The sequence below is a fragment of the Rhamphochromis sp. 'chilingali' genome, assembly GCF_963969265.1.
Source record: "Rhamphochromis sp. 'chilingali' genome assembly, chromosome: 21".
Lineage (NCBI taxonomy): Eukaryota > Metazoa > Chordata > Actinopteri > Cichliformes > Cichlidae > Rhamphochromis > Rhamphochromis sp. 'chilingali'.
The window spans coordinates 1,753,831-1,774,736 of record NC_137949.1 but is presented as its reverse complement, the minus strand read 5'-3'; the positions used below and the strand labels follow the sequence as shown (position 1 = coordinate 1,774,736).

The 20,906-nt window shown below is 40.3% G+C and overlaps 1 protein-coding gene across 1 annotated transcript in view; it reads left to right on the top strand.

Moving 5' to 3' along the window:
* The window catches only part of nrxn3a (neurexin 3a), a 219,672-nt gene that overhangs the window by 130,366 nt on the left and 68,400 nt on the right, over positions 1-20,906 (top strand). Inside the window, exons 11-17 of the mRNA XM_080870806.1 lie at positions 10,603-10,806; positions 12,540-12,566; positions 15,827-15,946; positions 16,229-16,349; positions 16,435-16,695; positions 16,952-17,142; positions 19,054-19,227. Coding sequence (XP_080726932.1) covers positions 10,603-10,806; positions 12,540-12,566; positions 15,827-15,946; positions 16,229-16,349; positions 16,435-16,695; positions 16,952-17,142; positions 19,054-19,227 — 1,098 coding nt within the window. The remainder of the gene's footprint in view (positions 1-10,602; positions 10,807-12,539; positions 12,567-15,826; positions 15,947-16,228; positions 16,350-16,434; positions 16,696-16,951; positions 17,143-19,053; positions 19,228-20,906) is intronic.

Here is a 20,906-nt window from a genome sequence, read left to right as displayed (position 1 = left end):
CCATAGCTGCATAGTTGCAACAAACCAAGCCATGAAGCCCAAGGAATTGTGTGTAAACATCTGAGAAGGGCAGAGATCTTGGAAAGTGTACAGAAAACTTTCTGCAGCATTGAAGTCTCAGTGAGTCCCCATCGTCTGTACATAAAAGACATTTAAAACCATTAGTGGTATTCCTAGTGTCATCGGGGTGCTGTGTGGCAGACAGGATAAGAACCCAAACACAGGAGTCAAAACACAACAGGATAAACTCAAAGAGGCAGCTTTATTGCTGTGAAAGAAACATACAACGGAAACAAAAGCCTAAAAGCCTAAAACAAACTTAAACAGGAAACATGAGACACACACTAAGTGACAGAGGGAGAGACACGACTGGGAGACAGAACTTAACATACATCATAGATATGTCAGACTAACAGGGACCCACAAAAGGAAACAAACCAAAACGAACAAGAACCTAAGAACTAGAAAGTAAAATGAAACTAAGGAGAAGGCCTACAGCAGCGAGCAGCGAGGACTGGGCCCCGTACAAGCAGGCCAGAAACAAACAGAGCAAGAAGATCAGGGTAGGAAAAAGGAGCTACAGCGAAGAGCTAAAAAACTGCTTTTCAACAAATGACCCTGAGTGATGACCTAAGCACTTTTTACTGCAGATTTGAAAGACAACCATTCACACCTCCCATCTGCTTGCCCTCACCTCACCAGTGGCATGTCTTGAAATTTTTTGTTGGGGGGCCAGGTAGGGACACAGAAGGGTGGCAGATGTAATTGGCAGATAATGTTAAAAAAAAATCTACCAACCGTTAACCATAATTCAATAACCCCATAAACCGAATGCGCTTTTAACTCTTATTAGAATGAGATTTTAACCACTACGGTGCAAAGTTTTTAGATACTGCGTTGATAAAGTACAAGAGATACAATCAGTGCTTTGTCAGTGCTTACTCAGCATTCAAGGACATCAATATTTTCATAGTAATTTTACTGACATATAGTGCACCTACGTTTTGGGCAAAAACATTTTTGAATATTAAAATACGAACATCTTTAACAAACAATTGACAAATTAGCCAATGCAAAACTTTATCTGCCTGTTAAAAAAAGAAGATAATCTTCTCACAAACTGGTGTTTGATTTTGAAACAGGAAAAAAGTGGAGAAACAACTGAAAAGACTAATATTTGAATGAAACCTGAAAGCAAGTAAATACTTTCTATGCTGTCTTATGGTAAACTTTGGTAATATTGATAAAGAACAACACTGGCTGATGATAAGATACAGTCAGCTGGCATGGTGACACTGCCAGTATTAACCTGCAGGGCTGGACTGGGACAGAAAATCGGGCATTTTGACTACAGACCGGCCCACCAGGTATTAAAGCCATAAAGACTTTGACTGAAAACAAACCCTGTGGTGACAGTGATGTACAGTCTTGTTGGTATATGTATGATTTCTATACATTTTACGTCAGATAAAAACTTTGGTTGTAAGATTTAGATAATTATTTAATAACAGCGAGACATTTTAAATGAGAATAAGAAAGAAAAGTATTTCTTTGTGCCCCCCTCTCCCTGTTAATGCCCTACCTGCCCCCTGGCAACACTTTGCTAGACCCGCCCCTGCACAGTTACCAGCTGTCAGCTACTTAGAAAAGGATCCAGGTGTTATTTGTCTCTCAGAAACAGTTCATAACTTCAACTCATCCATGTCACCTAAAAGGTAAACCTGTTTCTCCATCACAGCTCTGATGATCCAGTAAGGGCATCTCCTGGTTTCATGTTTCCCTCTCACCACATATCCAAACCGACATCATGACCAGCAGCTTTACAGCTGTGGCTCCAGCAAACATCAGCTGATACTAGAAAGTAATATTAAATAAATTCTAACAACAGCTGATCAAACGTGCTGCTGTTGTTTAGCGCGACATCCGCTGGTTTCCTGTTTCTGGCGCAAAGTGGGCGATAAACAAACGAGAGAGAAAAGCCGATCAGCTGATCATTGATCAGTTTCATGATTGAAGCAGCAACAGGAGAGAGAGGGGAGAGAATGAAAGAAGAAGAGGCAGCTGTGCAGCGTAACGACAGAATAAATCCAGCTTTGTGCCTTTTTTCCATTCTAGCTAAAGTCCGGGACAAACTGCGTCTCTTCTCAGCTCAACACGAAACGTGTAATATTTTCTCTGATTGAGGGACCATTCCATTTTTTTAAGGAGCCGTTGGAAACTCTACTAACTAACCTTATGAATAAAATAAAGTTCACTATCAGTAACATCATAGCACCACCCAGCTGTATAAAAACTCCATCAAGCTGGCTAGAACGCAGTACGAGTTATTGTAACTGACAGTAAAAAGTCAGCATAACGAAAATAAACTGCACCTAAACTTAGTTTATATCTGACCCAGATAGACTGCAGGTCATAACTTCTTACCTGAAGTTCAGTTCACCTGACACTCGGACTGGCGGCTGCCTCGGGTCTCTGCTCCTCCTGCCTCCCCTTCCCTCATCCACCTGCTGGCCTCTGTGGAAGCTCCGCCATAGCCACCACCAAACAACTGAGTTATTTTTACATTTTACACATCTGCCAGCATGTGGCCAATCCACCACCTCTCATTGTTCATGCCGTTACAAAAAAATAAATAAAAAAGTCATCAGCCCACCGGGCAAATGCCCGGTATGCCCGATGGCCAGTCCAGCTATGTTAACCTGTAACCAAATCTGCAGCTCCATACAGCAATGTTACGACTTGGATTATATCTTATAACTCATAACTCTTATGCTAGTTCCCCCCAGCAGCCTACTGTCGGAAATATTCGACGGTTGCAATAATTCTTTAAGTGTTATTTTTTCCTTGGTATTCTAATTTAAAGTTTACTAAACTCAACAAACTTAATATTACTTACCGGGACATTTATTCTCTCCTCATTTTCTTTCGCAGAAAAATTGTTTTCTGCCTCTTTCGTGCTTGGCTCTCCTACCTTTGCTAACGTGATGCTCATAGTGCAGAAGCCGATGCTGCATTCACTTACACTCGGATATCTGAGCTTCACCGTGAAAACAAAATCGTACATTTGATATTTGATTGAATTTTATTGTTTTAGCTTCGGGGTGGCACCTGGGGTGGCCAGTCTGGTCCAGGCCACCCCCGCTGGTCACGCCACTGCACCTCACTCTTAGGCAAAAATACCTGCAGCCTTCACCTCCTTCTCCTCTGACCCCATGCCTACACTAAAGATTTGTGAGGAAGATGTGTGCAAGCTCTTCCAAAGACAGAAGACCAGGAAAGCTCTGGGATCTGACAGTATGTCCCCTTCCTGTCTGAAAGGCTGGAGCTGTTTGAAGTGCCCTCCTGCTTCAAATGCACCATCATCCTGCTCCCAAAAAAGTCCGCCATCACAGGATTAAATGACTACAGACCTGTCACCCTGACGTCTGTGGTCATAAAGTGAAAGACTGGTGTTAAGCTACTTGTAGAACATCGCAGACCCCCGCAGAACCCCCTGCAATTTGCATTCTGGGCCTACAGACCATCCAAGGATGCAGCCAATATCGAATTGCACTACCTCCAGCATCAATTTATCAATCTGGGACATACACAAGGATACTCGTGGACTTCAGCTTGGCCTTCAACACCATAATCCCAGACATCCTCCACCAGAAGCTCACACAACGTACTGTGCCCGGCTCCACCTATCAGTGGATCACCAGGTTCCTGATGGACAGGAAGAAGCAGGCAAGGCTGAGGAGCATCACATCCCACACACGGACAATCTGCACTGGCATCCCTCTCTCCCCACTGCTGTATGTAATGATACGATTACAATTACATCAAAATGTCATTCTGACTAGAGAAGTGTACTCTGATATTAACAAAGAGAAGATAATCAGAACTGAGAGGACTGTGGTACATGGAGCCAATATTGCAGACACTGAGGACAGCTACAATTGCCTTGGAATCGCAAATTGCAAATGGAAATCATGAGGCCACTAGAAAGTTGCAACCACCAAATACTAGCAGAGAATAAGGCAGGTTCTTAGGAGTCAGCTGAATTGGAAGAACAACATCCAGGCAATCAACACCTACGCCCTGTCTGTCATCAGTTACCCTGGTGGGGTAATAAGCTAGCCAAAGGAGGAGAGAGAAGCCACTGACATAAAGACAAGAAAGTGCCTTACCCTGTATAGAGGGATTCAACCCAAATCCTGAAACTGTATGTCAAATGTAGGGAAGGAGGCAGAGGACGAGTGAGTGTCAGAACCACTATCCAAGATGAAACAGCAAAGATCCATGAGTAAATCATCAAGCTGGCAGCAACTGATAGTGTGCTTAGTGAATATCTCAGGCAGCAAAAACCTGAGAAAGAAGAGGAACCATTATAGAAGGACGGGTCCCTGCACAGGATGAACCAACGGCAGATAGAAGCGGCTAATATAGAGAAATCCTACCAGTTGCTGTACAATGCTGGACTAAAAGATAGCACAGAGCCACTTATCATGGCAGCACCGGAACAAGCTCTAAGCACAAGAGCCACAAAGGCTAAGGTCTACCACACCATCCAAGACCCAGGTGCAGGCTGTACAACAATGCGTCTGAGACAGTCCAGCATATAACAGCAAGATCCTAGCAAGCAGGGCATACACGGAAGGCCATCAACAAGCAGCAGGCAAAGTATACAGGAACATCCCAAAAAGTCTGTTTATCTGGACGTTTTCAGTGGGAGAAACGTTTCGTTACTCATCCAAGTGACTTCTTCAGTCTCAGCTGACTGCAGGTTTCCCCACTCTTATAAACACACCTTTGCACAATGACTGAACCAGCCCACTGAATGAACTGTGGCTGTGAGGTCAGATCCTTGATCATTAATCTTCAAATTGTCACGCAATGGCCATTGATGACTGGTCATGAGTACCATTCAAATGATCATAAGTCTGAATGTTCAACTCGGTTACCTATAACATCTCACAGTGTCTGGCTTCAATCATCAGCCAGTAGGTAGGTTACTCTGAACACCACATCCCATTTTTTTCCACTTTATCCGGGGCCGGGTCGCAGGGGCAGCAGCCCAAGCAGAGAGGCCCAGACCTCCCTCTCCCCAGCCTTCTCCTCCAGCTTATCCAGGTGAACACCAAGGCGTTCCCAGGCCAGCCGAGAGATATAATCTCTCCAGTGTGTCCTGGGTCTGCCCCGGGGCCTCCTCCCGGTGGGACACGCCTGGAACACCTCACCCAGGAGGTGCTCAGCGGAACCACCTCAACTGGCTCCTTTCGAAAGGAACATCCCAAAAACCTTCCACCTATTTCACATATAAGGGTCAGTACTACAGGCAGAAACATGGGTGTGCCATGGGCTCCCCAGTTTCATCCATTGTGGCCAATTTGTACATGGAAGAAGTGGAAAAGATGGCTTTGCTACCCTATCCAGGTATCAGGATGACACCTGGGTGAAAATCAAATCTCAGGACGTACCAAATTTCACTGATCACATTAACTTGGTGGACCAAGACATCAAAGGGAGGATATGAAAAGTGGCAGGTTAGCCTTCTTAGACTGTGAGATTTCCATCAGTAATGGGGGACATCTAAAACTGATGTGTACAGTAAACCTACACATACAGATCAGTATTTAAGGTTTGACTCTCATCATCCACTGGAGCACAAACTGGGAGTCATCAGGACGCTACAACACAGAGCGAACACCATCCCCACAGACACAGCAGCCAGGGAGGCAGAAGAACATCAAGAAGGCCCTGAGTAAATGTGGTTATCTCAGCTGGACTTTTGTCAAAGCTGGGAAGGCTCCTAAAGAAAGCTCCAGCTGATCCAGGAGAGAAGGACAACCGCTGCCCAAGAGAAAACCTGTAGTGATCCCGTACGTGTCAGGAGTAACAGTTGAGACACATTTTCTATAAACACTGCATCTCTTTGGCTTTTAAACCCCAAAACACACTGCGCCAAAAATTGGTTGCCCCGACACAAACAGAGTTTTGTAGTGTATGCTGTTAAGTGCCAGGAGGATTGCCATGATTTATACATCGGGGAAACACAACGCAGAAGAGCTAGTTGTAGGCCAGTGGACACTGTTTCATTACGTGAAAAGGGAAAGGATGCAAAACTGAACATAACTCATAAACACAGATGGAGAGTAAAACACACAAACATGGAGAAATAAAGAACTATATACAGGGGAGCTTGAAAGGACACTATATAAACAGTGCTAAGAACAAGAACAAGGCCAAAAAGGGAACCACCTAAGAAAAGAGTCTAAGAACTAGAAACATGAATTACTAAACTAGGAAATACTGGAAACTACACAAGGACCAAGAAAGAAATCATAATAAGAACTCAGATAATAAGAACTGGATAAAGAACACAGAAACTCAGAATATAGGACAAAACCTAGGAACAAAAAATATGATGCTGGAATTAATCCAGCATCATTGTCTGACCTTACAAATGTGCTTCTGAAAGAGGAACCTATAAACACACTCCTAAACCTCGTGGAAAGCCTTCCCAGAAGAGTTCAAGCTGTTATATCTGCATAGGGTTGGTTGACCTCATATGTAACCCTATGAATTAATAAGGATGTCACTCAAGTTCACGTGAAGGTTGACGAGCAAATACTTCCGGCAATAAAATGTATAAATGTGGGCTAGCATATCAGAAGAAAACTGGCTTCAGAGAAGGCACGAGTTAAAACAACTCATTTCACATAATTGATGAACTTGTGGGTGTGCTCGGCAAGACATTTTTAAAACTGTGAATAATGTAAAGCAACTCATCTAGAGTCCAGTGTCAAAAAGAAAAAGGAAAAGAGGATGATTTCAGTTCTTCTTCTGGGTCTGCACTAGTATGTCTATCACTCCTTTATTATGCATATTTTTTCTTCCCACTCACGCCACTGTGCTTGCTCCTAGGGGGTCATGTGATTGTTGGGATTTTCTCTGTTTTCTTTGTATTATTGTAGGGCTTTACTGTATACTTTAAAGCGCCTTGAGGCAACTTTTGTTCTGATTTGGTGCCATAGAAATAAACTTAAATTGAACTTTATGTGGAACAACACAGGAAATGTTTTAGGCTTTAGAGACTCAACATTCTAACATAAACATAAAATAAGCATATGGGGGAATGTAGCTGTTATTTCACTTGGTTACCCTGACCTATCTGCAAAAAGTAAGGTGGTGCATGAGACTATTGGAGATGAGAAAGTAATTGATTTTATCAGATCTTAGTAAGTGATATGCAGATTTATTCAGACTCCATCAGTGTGGACGCACATGCCTTTTACCTACTCAAGCTTTACTTTTCCTCAGCTTAGCTTTATCCAATCATTATCCATATTTTAATTTACACATTTGTTTCTCAGTGAGCCACACCCACCCTAATTTACCTACAGGACTTTCCAACAGATAGATGGACTGTGTCTCCACCTTGTGGCCATGTGATAGAACTACAGCATCCCAGTCACGCAGATAAACTGAACAAAGGGCATTTAGAGGACATGAAATGCTTCAGCATATTATCAGATCATTTATCAAATTAAGCTACTGTGACAGGACAAATAATCACCGTAATCTGATTGATGCAATGAGAATGCAAGAAAATGGCAATCAGCCTTAGAGGGTTTAGGAAAGAGAGGTTTGACTACAGAAAGCAAGAGTGTAAAGTGAGCTCAATGAAATGGATTTTTCTTTAGGTAGAGAAATAAAGAATGATATCACTGGTGGCCCATTTAGATTAGGTTTAGAGTTGTGTGAAACTAGGCAATTTAAATTCTTTTTTTTTTAGCTTTACAGTTTTTCTATTTGGTTGTTTCAAACACTTTGACTCTGAAGTTAAATGTAATCTGACTGTGCAGTGACAAATTACTACAAATATTCAGTAATATTACTAATAAAGCAATCAAAGGGAATGCATGTACACAAAATGTTAGATATTTCAGTTGATTTTTGTAAAAAGGATATATCTGTTATCTATACGTAGAGGCAAACCATAAAGTACAACACTGGACTTTGATAAACAACTGTGGCCTACAGCTTGATATCATCCATGAAGAGGAGGTGGCCAACTATTGCTCCATTCCATAATTGGTATCCATATCCAGTCTTGTTAATGATCTCACTGAGGGAGTTCAGGCCTGTGCAAGACAGCAGTGGGGACAGAGTATCTCCTTTTGCGTCCTGCAGTTGATGGTGACTTGTGTTATTGGTTTGGAGCTGGCTTGTCAACACATCCCCATCAAATTCCTCATTTCTTGTAAAGTTACTGGTATTCCTAGAACTTTTTTGTATCAATCCAGGTGGTGCACAGGTTGGTCAGTCTGGTCTCACAGTTTTGAGTCACCAGTATATCTGCCAGTAGCTGTGTTTTGCCCCTCTAGTGTCTTGAATGAATGAATGAATTGAACCATGTGCCTGTTCGTCTTAGCCTCGATGATGCCTGATAGGAGCTTCCATATGGTACTGAGGCAGGTTACTGGCCGATAGGTCAATGGGACCATTCCCTTCTGGGGATGCATCGGTTAGCCTTCAGTTAGCCTTCGGTTAGCCTTTGGTTAGCCTTTGGTTAGCCATTTCAGGTGTGTCTTGTCCATTAGGAACTGGTTTATTTGTGCTGCTAGATGCTCATGGAGTGGAATTAGCTTCTTTAGCCAGTAGGTGTGAATCATGTCAGGGCCTGGTGCAGTCCAGCTCTGGACATGTCTACCAATGTGATAGTTGCTGGACCTTGTGTGCTCTTAGCTCCACAAGCATGGTTGTCATGGGTTGCATTTGTCCCATATGGTCTTCCAGTATTGTTCCGTCTCCAGCCTTGGTGGGATTGTTCTCATATTGGTCCCCTGCCACTGAGAATACGCCTTGGACGATTCGGTGGAGTACAGCTGGTGTATACTGGTGGTCTCTATCTGTCTGGTACAAATCTTCAAGCGGCTGGTCAAAACTGAATCCCCCCCACTACATTAGGCAGCTCTCTCTCACTCATCAGTAATGTATATATAATTTTAATTACCTATGGCCTTCCTTCACTTTGCATGCCAACCATTTGATTCAGTCTTTTAGAAAGTATTTTTATTTTATTTCCAGTCTGTATGTGAATGTGTCAATAACCAGGATCTCCTCAACCACAGTTACCTATTCTCTATAGCTCTGTGTTTCATAGTTTCATAGTTTCTTAATTAGTTTTCTTTGCCGCTACCAGGAGAATCTTAAACAGGTATTCGTCCTTTGGATGCACATTTCCTTTAAGATGACCCAAGTATAGGATCTGAAATGACCGTGGAAATTGTATATTCAAATATGTTAACAAGAGCTGAATGAATACCAATTTGGAGATGAGTTCATCCCATTTTTGTAATTTAATTTTTGGTGCTTCTATTGGCACTGATGAAAATAGGTTTAGTAATTGTGGCAGTATATTCATCTTTATCACCCTTATTCTATCATTTAATCTGAATTGGTAGGAAAACCATCTGTCAATGTCAAAGTTACCATCATTATAGTCATAGTTGGTTTGATATAGTTTTGTCTGGTTTTCGTTTATAGCTACACCCAAATATTTAAGTTATTTAGCTCCCCAATTTACTTTATATTAAAGTTCCTGATCTGGTAAGCGGTTGAACATGAAAATGTGGGTTTTCTGAATATTTATCTTACAGCCAGAGTACTCGCTAAATATATCTAATACTTGGACCAACCGAGTAAAGGAGTTTGTTGGGTTTGACAGATAAATCATAACATCATCTGAAAATAGGCTTATGGTATTTATCTGATTGGTCATTTCTTTTTCCTGTAATCAAGTCACTTTGCCTGATCATTTGGGCCAGTGGTTCAATATACAGAGTGAAAAGCATAGGAGTCAGGTGACATCCCTGTCTGGTTCCCCTGTGCAGCTGAAATTCCTGTTAAAGCCAGGAGAGGGACTAACCTGTGCTCCCAAAGTTGTGCACCACTCACTCCAAACACGAGTGGTGAATTGAGGCGCACAATCCAAAACAATGTCGAAGGGGATTCCATGAAGCCAGAGGATGTGGTCAGTAAGCAGCGAGGCAATTTCTAGAGCTAAAGGAAGCTTGGGGAGAGCAACAAAATGGACAGCTTTGGAGAAGCGATTGATGATGGTTAAGATGACAGTGTTACCAGATGGGCTCAGTGTGTTACCTGGGGATAAACCTTAAAGGGATGTGGAGACAGCTGGGTGGCCCATTTCTGGTGTCAGGCTTATCCAGCTGAGCATCCCAGAGCAGGGACTCAATCTCCCAACTCAGGGAACCAATGATGCAGTCCAGTGAAAGGGGACCAGACTTTCTGGGACAGCACATCAGGTTTGATGTTACAGGACCTTGGTCGATAGCTAATGTTGAGGTTAAATCTGGTAGAGGTGGATAATATCCACCTGGCCCGATGAGCATTGTAATACTTTGCAGTCCGGGGATATGCAAGGTTTTGGGATCTGTCTGTACTACAAAGGCATGCTCCTTCCAGCCAGTGCCTTTCTCTTGTAGGACCAGTTTGATGGCGAGGACTTATCATACTTCCTTTCTGTGGGAGAACAATAGTAAGAGAAAAAAAAACACATAAATGTATTTTACTTCTGTTCCCGACTTTCTCTTCCAGAGGCTTCAATCCTCTCCTATGATGGCAGCATGTATATGAAGGTTGTGATGCCGACCATCATGCATACTGAAGCTGAGGATGTGTCTTTGCGGTTTCGCTCCCAGCGGGCTTATGGTCTCCTCATGGCCACTACCTCCCGAGACTCAGCCGACACGCTACGGCTGGAGTTGGACGGGAGTCGCGTCAAACTCACGGTCAATCTAGGTATCGTATGCCCCACCCAGCCATCTGCCACTACACCTCCACCTTCACTGTGAGATGGTTTACCGTCGAGCGGTAACTTCTCCTTTTCTATTCTCTTTTTTTTCGTCTTTTCATTGGTTACTCATCACAGTGATCCCTCAAAGATTTCAACCATCTTTAGAACAGCAATCAGTTCTCTTTTGCATGGCTGTTAATGTGTGCATAAATCACCAGACAGCAATTACTGGAAACATTTAAAAATACATACATTTTACTTCACTATTAAATATGTTTGGAAACCTTTGAACCAGAAACGTGTACTCACTTTTGTTTATAGAACCTTTGAGACAGTAAAAGCAAAATAAGTAGAATACACATCATAAACAGGTTCTATATCTGGTTTCATTTTGTTGTTTTTATTTTATCTATTTTTTTAAAGAACAGACTGTGCTGAGATTTTCTCAGATGTAATCCGTAGTAAGAATAACCACTGATCCATCATTCAGCAGGATAGGATATAAAAGGAACAAGTTTTCTTTCTACGACCTTCATTTTTGTGTCTGACATCAGGTAATTTCTGTGTCACCCTGCTGTTGTTCTGGGTGTCTTTTTGTTTTTTGTTGCTCATGATAGTTTCTTTTTGTTATTAAATTTTGTGGTTTTTCAGCGTCTTCCTTTTGCTTGTTTTCCCATCAACTCCATTTCCCATCATGCTTTGTCAAAAGATGGTATTCACACCTTCAAAGGCCTTAAGCCTGCGGCCCGTCAGGCGAACAGCCCGAGAACAGAGCCCAGCAAAACCTACAGCTAGCTGCAACCCCAATGTTAAAAAGAAAAGACAAGAAGAAGAAATGGCAAAGAAACACGAGTCACAAACTGCATTTTGTCTGTTCTATATCGTACATACAGTTTGTCTTGTTTGATTAACGGTGGAAGTTGTATACCATTTAGATGAATTTTATGAGGCATACTCTTGTTTTTAATTTCAAAAATGAAGCGCCAATTGGTCAGTACTTTATATGACTTTCTATCCCATATTAATCCATGTAGTTTTGTACTAAGTGTTAATGTTAGTAGCCTGACCCTTTGATGGAGCGTAGCGACATGCAGGAACAGTATAGCAGGAGTTTTGATGCTTGGGGTTCCTGTGCTTCTGCACGGTGCTGGTGCTGACTGGATCGTGGCTGTTTGCTCCCACTTTTCTGTTGCGGTTGACGACACATGAAACCACCAGCCACATGGTGACCAACCCTCGCTGTCGCAGTGTGCGGCAGTTATTCTGGCCTTAGTTCAGATAATGAACTTGCTTTTTCTCAGTTACAAACGTTTATTTAAAAAAAAATCTGTTTGAATATCAGATCCATTTATAATTATTGTTTGTTTTTATTAAGTAACTGAGGCAATTTCACTGGTGCGGAGGCTTTGATTTAAATGCAAAGTCAAATAGTGTTGGGTCGGAAAACCCATGTAGCTGGTATTACAAGTGGCCATTTTTATGTAAATATAGCACAATTATTAATTACAGCACTGTTGATTAACAAAAGAGCAGAAATTAATGTATTGAGTAATGACATGTTATATTTATTACATGATTGTTTGACTTAGAGATCATTCTAAAGATAGACCAATGGGATGAAATGGCTGCCTTACTGCATGTGTACGTCCCCGGAAGGGTGGATTTTTTGTTTTTGGATGTCTGCAGCAGTAACCTTGAAGGATGCAATTTCATCTGTCATTTATTCTTCCCCATCTAGACTGTATCAGGATAAACTGTAACTCCAGTAAGTTAACACTCAAGTTTCATTTTGTTTTGTTTGTTAATGATATCGATGTTTTTTGTTTTTTAAAGAAGAAAGAAATGTAATTTTTCAAAATCCAACATCTTCTTATTTGAAGGGTGAGTTTGAGCAACATAAAGCAGTAGAAACAGACTCAGTGAAATTAAATGGTGATGACATAATTCCTCATTTTATATATGCCAGAGGATCACAGATAAAATCAGTCTTCTGTTTCCTCTATACTCTACATAACCAATATTTAAAGAAGCTTTTATGAGATTAAATTACTCTTACCTTCCTTAGGAGAAAAAACGTGAATATACAGTAAATACAGTATATTTCACTATATTTGCCACCTTCTTTGGTACAGAGTGGGAAATAATAATTGAGAGCCAATACTAGCAGAGTACTACTGACATTTGTCGTCCAGTTTGGCGCTATGGCACCATATTGCCTCAGTAATGGAGACACTGGTACGGTAGATGAACAACCTTTTGGTGTTACCTCACAAGATGGAAATTAAAATTAGATGAAGATAAATATGAAATTTGGTAAGAATGTATGAAAAGGATGAGTAACTGTTATGTTCTGTGGTAGCAAACCAATAGAAATTGCTGGTGTAGAGCTTGTGCTTTAGCTGTAAGTTAGTACATATTGTTCTCTAAAGAGTGCAGTAATAGCCTGAAGTTAACACTGATGTAGGTAAATGACACTGAACAAGGTAAGTTATTATTAAACGATTATTATTAATCTGTCATTATTGGTTAGCACCAAAATGATGAACTTGACTAAATCATACAAGCCTCTGTCTTCAGTGGAACACGACTGAAAGCACTCAGATTTAAACTAAAGGGACTAAAGTAATTAGGTGTGTAAGCGTTCATGCCCAGCACATGAGTGCTCATGAACTACCTTTGATTTTATGTGAGGAATTTATAAACACCAAATATTAAAGCCTTATTTCAGGGGAAAACTTGACAAGCTAAACGATGTAACCATAAAAATTGAATTTTGTGAATCATTTTGAATTTGAGTGTTTGTTAAAACATTGATAATATCCATAATAATGCTATGATAAAACCCATGTAGAACTAGGAGCTATCACTCCTTATTTTTCAAAGCACACTAATAGAGAAATATAAATCCAAGGAAAAATTCACATGTTGTTTCATCAGGTGGACATTTTCAGTCCATTACTTTTTCTGTACAACGAGACAGTTTTTTAAACTGAAATTTGTGTTTCCATAAGTAATATGCATGCTAATGACAACTAGCTGAGTACTGACTGACAACGGGTGTACTTTACACTCCTAACACAAACCCAGATTCAAAAGACTGAAAAATCAAACAGTCTTTTAATTAAATGTAATATTTGACTATTTATTGAAGAAAGCGTGTTTTTCAGAGGAAACTAGTTCGCAGGATAGTTTGTCATGTTAGGGAACTTTCTAAGCATTTTTCAGGCTAGCTGTGATGAATCATTAAGCTCTTTCTACTTATAGTGTGTCTGTTGCTGTTTTACAGTCATTTCCAAGATCACTACGATTGCTTTTACTCATAATGGGGTAATGGAGATTCGATCAGCTTAAAGATGTAATCAAAATGATTTAACCCAATTTAGATTTTAATTTAAATACTCAAAGAATGTACATATTAAAAACTAATATTAATATTGATAATATTACACAATTGTTTCCCACGTTTCAGACAGCTTCTTGAAAATTGATGATGATCAATCTCATCAACTTCTCGCCAACTTGCCTACATAATCTGTCTTTATAGGTTCACAGTGTTGGCATCTGTATTACTTGTGTATTTACTTGGTATTGGATCGATACCAAAAGTTGTAGCACCATGCATTAAACACATTGATGGGATGTTAGCTATCCACTTCCAGTCACTCAAATAAACAATTAAATATATGAGGTCCACCAAATTCTTGGAGCTGCTTGAGCAAAGGATAGGTTGGTCCAGCAACCATGGAAAAATATAATTACGTTTCTCGTCTACGGTTGTGAAAGATTAAGACTGAAGACTCAAACTAAGTTAAACTTTTCTTTAATTTTCTTTTTTACATTTCAGTGCACCGCCTCGACTGCCACAAAATACTGCAAATAGTTCTATAATTACAGACTTTGACATATGCTGGTGACATAAATGCCACCATGTCTCACATGCATACAAAATATTAATTTTAGTTTTGGATTGTTATGATGCAACACATCTTTTTATAAAATCTGCCTGTGATTGCTAAAATACAGGTGGTGCATCAATTTACCCTTACCCCACTTTCCTCTGCATTTCCATGTGTGGCATCGCTGATGTAAATGATGTAAATGTAAAGAAGAAAATGCTTAAATTAATTTAAAGATAAATGAATAAAACTGTATGACCAACCTGTTTTCCACATCAGTGCTAATTTCTTTTAAATCTCATGACTGTTTTCTAACCTGAAGTAGTTTCATACTTTTCTAAAAGGAAAGAATAGTTCTCCTCCTGCCCTGAGATCAGGTGTGGCTGAAGAAATGGTTTCCAATAATATAAAGCAGCCGTCCTCATCCTTTTTTGTGCCAGGGATCGGTTTATGCCCGACAATATTTTCACAGACCGGCCTTTAAGGTTTTGCGTATAAATACAACAAAATAAAACCAGTACTGTTATCAAAAAAAAAAAAAAATTGATTCACACGGGAAAAAACCCTGTTAACACTGAAAACGATAAAAAACGATAAAAACCCTGAAAAGCATGAATTTCGCACCTGAGCCTCGACTCTGGCAGCCCGGTACCAAACGACTCCGGTCCGTGGCCCGGGGCTTGGGCACCACTGATATAAAGCCCTAATGTTTGCTGAACACAAACATATAACACTGGTCATGTTAATAGCATTTTGTTATTGGAGCAGGAGATTAAGAAATGAAGATAAAAAAGCAGTGCAGAACATGGAAGGAATGACAGGAAGATTTCTTTAACTCTATGATGAGTAAAAGCAATTATTTCTACTGCTTAGCAGTCAGGTAAATGATATGAGCACAGATGTTTGACATCTGTGCTCATATCATTTACCCTGTGTAAATAAATGAATGACTATATCAAACCTTTGTTTCCCATCAGATCTAATTTCAATCCAATTTTTCCCTCATTTTTAAACCACTAACCACGTTGTGGAAGACCTGTAAATGTTCCTATTGTCACTGGTGGGAAGCAAAGGTTTGGTTTTAGGCTCTCAGGATGTCCTTAACTTTGTGACTGACCATTGTTCTCAGGCAAGGGACCGGAGACCCTGTATGCTGGGCAAAAGCTCAATGATAATGAATGGCATACAGTGCGTGTGGTGCGTCGTGGCAAAACCTACAAGCTAACGGTTGACGATGATGTAGCAGAAGGTACTTGCCTCCATCAACTGGAAATATTCTTAGTATGTCTTTGTCAGTGTTATTCCACCATGCTACAGCATCTCGCCATAAACACTAAAGTCAGTGTGTAATTCTGCTCCAAAAAAGCAAGTACACATGTACCCATTAGTGTCAGTTTGCATTCATCTAATACTGTGTAATGTAATTTTCTCCTTAAATCAGCCCTTTTGTGTTAGTGTCAGACGGTGTTCTCTTTTCTTTTCGTTTTTTGTCTTTCTTTCAACCCTTCCCCTCCACCCTCCCCGTCTCCAGGCCAAATGGTGGGTGACCACACTCGTCTGGAGTTCCATAACATCGAAACAGGCATAATGACAGAGCGCCGATTTGTTTCTAGCATCCCATCCAGCTTTATTGGTCACCTCCAGAGCCTAAGGTATTTCTACTTCTAAGATGAATATTCTGTAGATTTTTAAAAATGTTTCCTTATTTTTGCCCACATGTTCTTTTCTTTTTCTCAGATTTAACGGCATGCTATACATTGACTTATGCAAGAATGGTGACATTGATTACTGTGAGCTCAATGCCCGCTTTGGGATTCGCTCCATTATCGCTGACCCTGTCACCTTCAAATCCAAGAGCAGCTATCTCAGCCTGGCCACGTTACAGGCCTACACGTCCATGCACCTCTTCTTTCAGTTCAAGACCACTTCACCAGATGGCTTCATACTCTTCAACTCTGGAGACGGCAATGATTTCATTGCTGTGGAACTAGTTAAAGGGTAAACTTTCCTTTAGAGGATACCTGTTAAACTTTTGTTAATGGTTGGTTGATTTTATTGTGTTCCAATAAGAATAACGAACAAACACATTTTTGTCAAAAGTCTGATATCCTGATCATGGCCGAACCTTCATTATAGGATAAAATTCATCTTTCTGTTATATTTTTACTAATTTGCAAATAGCAGATGTTTGTATTGCTATTTCACACTTGTTTTTGTTGTTAAACCCATATAACTAGTGATTTTTCTCTTGTAGGTACATACACTATGTTTTTGACCTTGGAAATGGGCCCAACCTCATCAAGGGAAAAAGTGAAAGGGCACTAAATGACAATCAGTGGCACAATGTGGCTATTACCCGAGACAACAGCAACACCCATACGCTGAAAGTAGATGCTACAGCCACTAGTCAGAGTATCAATGGTGCCAAGAATCTGGACCTTAAAGGTACACTCAAGATATGACTCAGTTTTTCATTTAGATATAGTGGTTGTTTGCTGCACTGATAAGAAACGAGTGTTTCGCTCTGTGGTATAGTGGTTAAGACATTTTACCTGACATGCAAAAGCTTCCTGGTTTCATTTTGGCAGGAGACACACAAACCATACCTCAAGCCCTTTGAGGGTTTTAAAAGATGCCTATAAATAAATGTATTATTATTATCATTATTATGAATAAACTTTATTACGATCTACTCAAGCTGCTTCAATTTCAGGACTATAGATGCACAATCCTCTTAGCTGTGTGTGCAGCGCGCCTTCAAGCCCAGTTTTTGACACTTTGTGGAGCATGCTGTAACCTTGGGGATATAAATCAGAACGATGACGATGATCACTGTTGACTTAGTTAAATTTGAAGTTAAAGTTTAGGACTGCCAAATATTAATGACTAATTGTGTGGAGGATGGGCTCATGGCGTACATCCTTTGATGCCAACTGGTCAGCCAGCTTACTACTTACTTCTAACTTACCTTTAATCTTTTCATGGATGCTAGGCGTGACGTTGTCAGCAGGAAGTGTGGGTCAATATACTGACACTGAAATACTTCAGGACTATTCCCCAGTCGTGCCTTGATGCCGGTTTGCATTTGTGAAATGAAGGAGTTGGTTTTTGAAGAGAACAACTACCACGGCTGGGTATCGATTTTGATTTCTATAACTGACTCGACGGTCCCGATTCGATTCGATTCAGTTTTGACTCAGACAGTCAGAAATATTAGAATTCTGATGATTTATCAGCACATGTCCATATTTTTATATCTATGTATAAAAACAAAGCTGAGACTTCATCAGAGGTGTGAGCATCACAGCAGAGGCCTTTGTGTCAAAGTAACTGAGGATAAAACAGAAAAACAAGCAGATTTTTCTGGCCTATAACCTTAAAAATATTCTGCAGTAGAACAAAACCTAAAGAAAACTATGATACAACATGTGAACATTACCTGAGGCTATTTTTGAGGAAAAAAAAAAACAGCGGCCGGCAGCACTGTACACACTAGCAGACTGGTGCGTAATAAGCAAGCGAATGATGGAGACAACAGAGACGTTTGATGGTAAACTGGTCTGTGAGTACACTGAAAGAAAGCTGAAGTGCAATTTTATCGTGGTGGAAGCAAAACAGCAAAAGTACGAGGAAATGCATGAAGCGTAGTTTTGATCATTTTGTTTTGCTGATGGTTCAGCGAGTTTTGGTCAGAGAGTGACGAAACCTGCAGCTTCAGAATCTGTGAGATGTCGGTGTACGTGGCGTCGGGTGAACGATCCACGCTTTGTGTTTTACGTCTTTGTGTGGAATCTGTTTACCTGCTCTCATTTACTGTTTAGCTGTTTGGTGGTTGTTGAAATAGTTTTGTGAGCTTTAACCTGAGATTCTGACAAAATACTTTTATATTGAAATATTGATTCAGGATTTAGTGAATCGATCTCACTTTATTTAAACTAAAATCGATTTGGATAGAGGAAATTTATTTTTTAAAACCTCCCCCAATAACTGCATCAGACTTAACAAGACAGTGCAGACGGATCTTTCTGGTGTTCCCAGTAATGCAACAGTAAAATAGTTTGTGTGCTCAAGCAATAAGAAGGTGAATAATTAGCATACATTTGCAAATCAGCCAGCGTTGTATTCAGACAACAACAACAATAAAAATCCACGTACGTGTACAGCTGTCAAGAGGAAAAGCCTGTGTGATATGTGCGCTCTCTTTAGTTCGGTTTCGTGATTAATTAAAAGTTCTGTTTTGTTTGTCCTGATGTCGTTTAGATCTGAAAAGATTTCAACACAAATCTTTCTATAAATATCCATAATATTTTTAAAGATAATGTTCTCCTGCACTTTTACATTTTTTCTGTGCCCCAGGTGATCTGTTCATTGCTGGACTGGGTCCAGGCATGTATGGCAACCTGCCTAAACTGGTGGCTTCCAGAGACGGCTTCCAGGGCTGTTTGGCGTCAGTGGACCTCAATGGTCGTCTTCCGGATCTCCTCAACGATGCATTGTTTCGCAGCGGGCAGATTGAACGTGGATGTGAAGGTACACCGTCCCTCAAATCTCAGCCTGATTTAGACTACTACAACACAAACTTCAACTCCAACTCCAGCAGCCCTTTCTTCCTGCTCAATGCAAACAGTAGCTCTGCATCCATGAGACCATATGGAAGGCGCTTCGTCTTATTAACTGTATTTGTTGCCTCACTTATTCACTGTTAGAATTCTGATCAAATCAGCTCCTCGTACAAAACCAAGTTATCGGCCACATCGGTCGCCTCCTTACAGAGCCTTCATCATCACTATTTATGCAGCCTTTGCTAATGCAAAGATTACCTCTCTTATTTTTTTTAATCTATGATGCTTTTGTAAAGTTTTTTTTCTGAATGATATGAATATTAAGTTTTATAACTGATTCAAAACAAAAACAGATTCTAATGGGTGCTGGCTCAGGTATGTCAGTAAAAGGACAAAAGACAGAGAGAGTCACTACATTTACATTTCCTTCAACATACTCACGTTATTCTTCACTTACACTAACTCTGAGAGTTGGCTACAATGCTTCTGACTACATATGCTGAACACTGTCCTGTGTCACGATGCCAATGATGTGTCAGTCCTGAGTGGATCATTGTTTACATCCATTTCAACCTTTAAAGCCCACAGAGTAATGGATTCAGATGAGACAATGCTACACAGTAAATAAAGTTCTCTCTGGTCTCAGAGCACTGTCATAAATGGTGACAAAATGACAACTATTTCTTTGTGTACATCATTGTTGAGGTCATTAACTATCATCATTTCTATTACTTTATTCATTTTTTGTACTCTCTATAGATGATTCATTACAGTAACCATAACTATCATTACTTTTGTGTTTGCCCTGGTTATTGTTACATCTGCAAAAATCTTTATCCTCACTGGGGCCACCAAACAAGATAGGACAACAGAAAGTAATGTATCCCATTACTGCACTGAAATGAGTATGTTACAAGGAAATGTTATATTTGGAATAGCATTAGGCGAAACATTGGACATGGACCCAAGTAGATTTTTTTATATGACAGTCGACATGCCTTTGAAACTTAAGCAACAAGAAAACATATTTTATGTCTGCACTGTGTATGTTCTGCCATGAACATGTAAATAGACCATATGAAGAAAAGTACAGGGGCGGCTACACATTACAAGTACAGGAGGTACTTGGTCATGGAAACCTATGCCATGAAGCGCCTTTGTTTCTGTGCCGATGTTGATGGGCAAGGCTGAAACTGTTAGTCAGTCAGCAGAGACTCTTACACACTTACGACGCAGCAATGCATGGCACCTTTACATGATCTGCCACTCTGTGGCTGACTTGTTAGGATTCCTAAATGATTCCACTTTGGAATAATACCATCACAACACCACAGTTCATTATGGAATATCCAGGAGGGAAGAAATTTCACAAACTGACTTCAAATGCTCGTATCCGATTGCATTTCCATGCTTGAACTCGGTGAGCTGTCAGAATGACCCATTCTTTCACTGCCGTTTGTAAATACAGATCTGATGGTTGGTGCTTGATTAGATACACCTGTGGCAACTGGACTGAAAATATCTTGGCTGTGGTTGCGTAGTAACAATGTCCTGATTTTGGTTAAAACATTCTCATTAAGTTGTTTTTTCATGACTCTCACACTTTACCAAGAGATCAAGCTGTTATATATCTATTATAAAAATCAA